The following is a 2413-nucleotide window of genomic DNA, read 5'->3' on the forward strand; positions in this document are numbered from 1 at the left end:
CGAGCTGCGGCGACCAACCTGCTCGTCCGGGAGGTGGCCCGCGTGGCCGAAGAACGGGGCTCGGCTGACGTGCAGCTCTGCGCTGGGGATCAGGTTAGTGAATGGGCTGGGAAGTGGAGACTTGAAGGCTTCTTTTTTGGCAGCTGTTTGTTCAAATTTATAAAAAAAAAAATAATCCAATATGTCAATTTTCGTCGATTAAATCTCGACACGTATACATGCCGATTGCCGAACTACGTCACAAGGAACGGATAAGGATATCACCAGATGTCATAATTCATATCACCATACCTGCTGGTAGCTTAACTAGCGCCGCATTATTGCTCACTGAAGCGCTGCTTTCAGCAAGCTGCTGCAGGAAGCACTGGACTTGCAGCCGCCGCCAGTGCCATGGAGCGGGAGCTTGAGGACCTGGACGAGCATCCACCAGCAGCCTCAGACAGTCGGGCTGAGACGGCAGCCCAGCTCGTGGACCGCTACATCTCTTCGCGGCCAGCAGTGGCCGTGACGGACATCCTACAGTACTGGCGGACCGAGGGAGGGAAGCTGTTCCCGCATCTGATGGAGGTGGCCCGATTCGCCCACAGTCGTAAGTGCCTAGTGTCTACTATTATTTAACGTCAACCACTTGGGTGACAGGCACTCTTTTATTACCGTTGTGCGCAGAATATGAACAAATCGACAGACACTATTTGGTGAGGAAATGACGTGACAAAAATCGTTCATATCTTTTTGCGTTCAATTATTCGTTAAACATTTATCTAATCTATCAATGATGTCGTCCACTCCAGTCCAATGTCCAGTGGACCAACCAAATTTTCAGTGAATGGAGCAATTAACAGTCATTGGACACTTATTGCTCGATAATCCATATTCCATAATCAATACCACTTCCGTTTTGCACCTTGCCCTCTCACGTCTAAATAGTTTGGCTGTCGGGCATCCGGCATTGTTAACTGTGGTGCATACTGCATACTGCATAATGCATATGTAAATTGCATTCTGCAGTTTAGGTTCTGCACTTGCAGTCTGCAACATGCCTCTCGTGTTCCAGTGCCGGCCAGCAGCGCTTCCTCAGAGAGGCTGTTCTCCTCTGCTGGACGGACAGCAGAGCCGAGGAGGTCGAACCTCAGCAAGGACCACCTGGACCAGCTCCTCCTCGTGAAGGGCAACAAGTAGGGTCAAACTTCTTAAGAACTAGGAAAAGGAATCCGGGTCTACTCGTGTGTGCACTATGCATGCACGCAATGTGCATTGTGCATTATGCCTCAAGTACGGCGTGTAAATTTGCGTGGTGGGAAGGGGGGGCAGTGGAAATCGCCGTGATTTTAAGCCATTTTCATTATACCACGTCGTCACTTTTGAAATTTAAGTCTACTGTAGTCCATCCACTTATTCCACAATCGACACCTCGCTAGTCGTTAGTGTTACCCTTCCATTAAGTATTTTGCAAGTTGCAACCAAATTCGAAAAGCCTTTCATTAAAATGCATGCGTATTGCGTGATGAATATATCAGGAGACAGACTACTGTTTGCAGGGACCTGCTCAAGCGCTGAGCGCACCGACCGGCGCAGTGGACCGGCAGGCAAATGTGTGTCGCTGTCGGAGCTTTCATCGGACTGTCGTCTGTCAAGCACGGACGAGTCACGGAAGGACGGACTACGGAGTACGAACTACGGATTCAGCATTTTTAATTTTCTAGTCGAGAAACCAACTGCCGAGAGTGGAACTGGAGACCGGTAGGATATTGCTAATCGTTAATATGTATGTTTTCTGTTATCGATATCTATCGATTATCTAATCATAATCTAGTCTGGGTGATGTCGTTTTTATCAGCGTTTAAAATGCGAATCATTAAACATGAGCTGTTGCAGCATTGAAGGTTTGTACTTTGTACTTTTGTAGTGTACTATGTAGTTTGTACGGAATACTGTGATCAGTCATTAAGTATGGCAAATAATTTTGTCACGCTGTGTCTGCCTGCAGTTCGCACTTCGCACTGAATACAACTTTAATGTTTTCGTCGTCGTGACTCTTGAAATCGTCTGCGTCGAGTTCGGAGTTCGGACGATTCTGACGCATCTGTTGTCAAGGGCCAAGGCCATATAACTGCTGTTGTTTCGTAATTCGTATGAGCTGTGGTGCTCGCTAATCGCATTGCAATGGTGATAGATTTATTTTTCTAACTAAATGCGTATTTTGACGTTATCTTATTTTATCCATATTCCATAGTCATACCAATAACCATGGCTGATAGCATTCAAGAATCACAATCAAGAAGCTTGGGAGTAACGCTGGTATTGCTGGTTGTGGTTGCTACTTGCTAAATGCTAATGCTGAAGGATCTGAGTCAGACCAAGGTGAGAGCTGGATTTTATTGAACTCAACAACATAATTTCAAATGCATCATTG

At 46.5% G+C, this 2413-nt stretch overlaps 1 protein-coding gene across 1 annotated transcript; it reads left to right on the plus strand.

Moving 5' to 3' along the window:
- The first annotated feature begins 352 nt into the window (after positions 1–352).
- Positions 353–2022, plus strand: LOC122387337. Its single transcript, XM_043377448.1, has 3 exons — positions 353–589; positions 1055–1175; positions 1539–2022. The coding sequence occupies exons 1-3, from the start codon at positions 391–393 to the stop codon at positions 1555–1557; spliced, it is 339 nt and encodes a 112-aa protein (XP_043233383.1). The 5' UTR covers positions 353–390; the 3' UTR covers positions 1558–2022.
- The last annotated feature ends 391 nt before the right edge of the window (positions 2023–2413 follow it).

Source organism: Amphibalanus amphitrite, unplaced genomic scaffold, assembly GCF_019059575.1.
Source record: "Amphibalanus amphitrite isolate SeventyFive unplaced genomic scaffold, NRLGWU_Aamphi_draft 000282F_arrow, whole genome shotgun sequence".
NCBI lineage: Eukaryota > Metazoa > Arthropoda > Thecostraca > Balanomorpha > Balanidae > Amphibalanus > Amphibalanus amphitrite.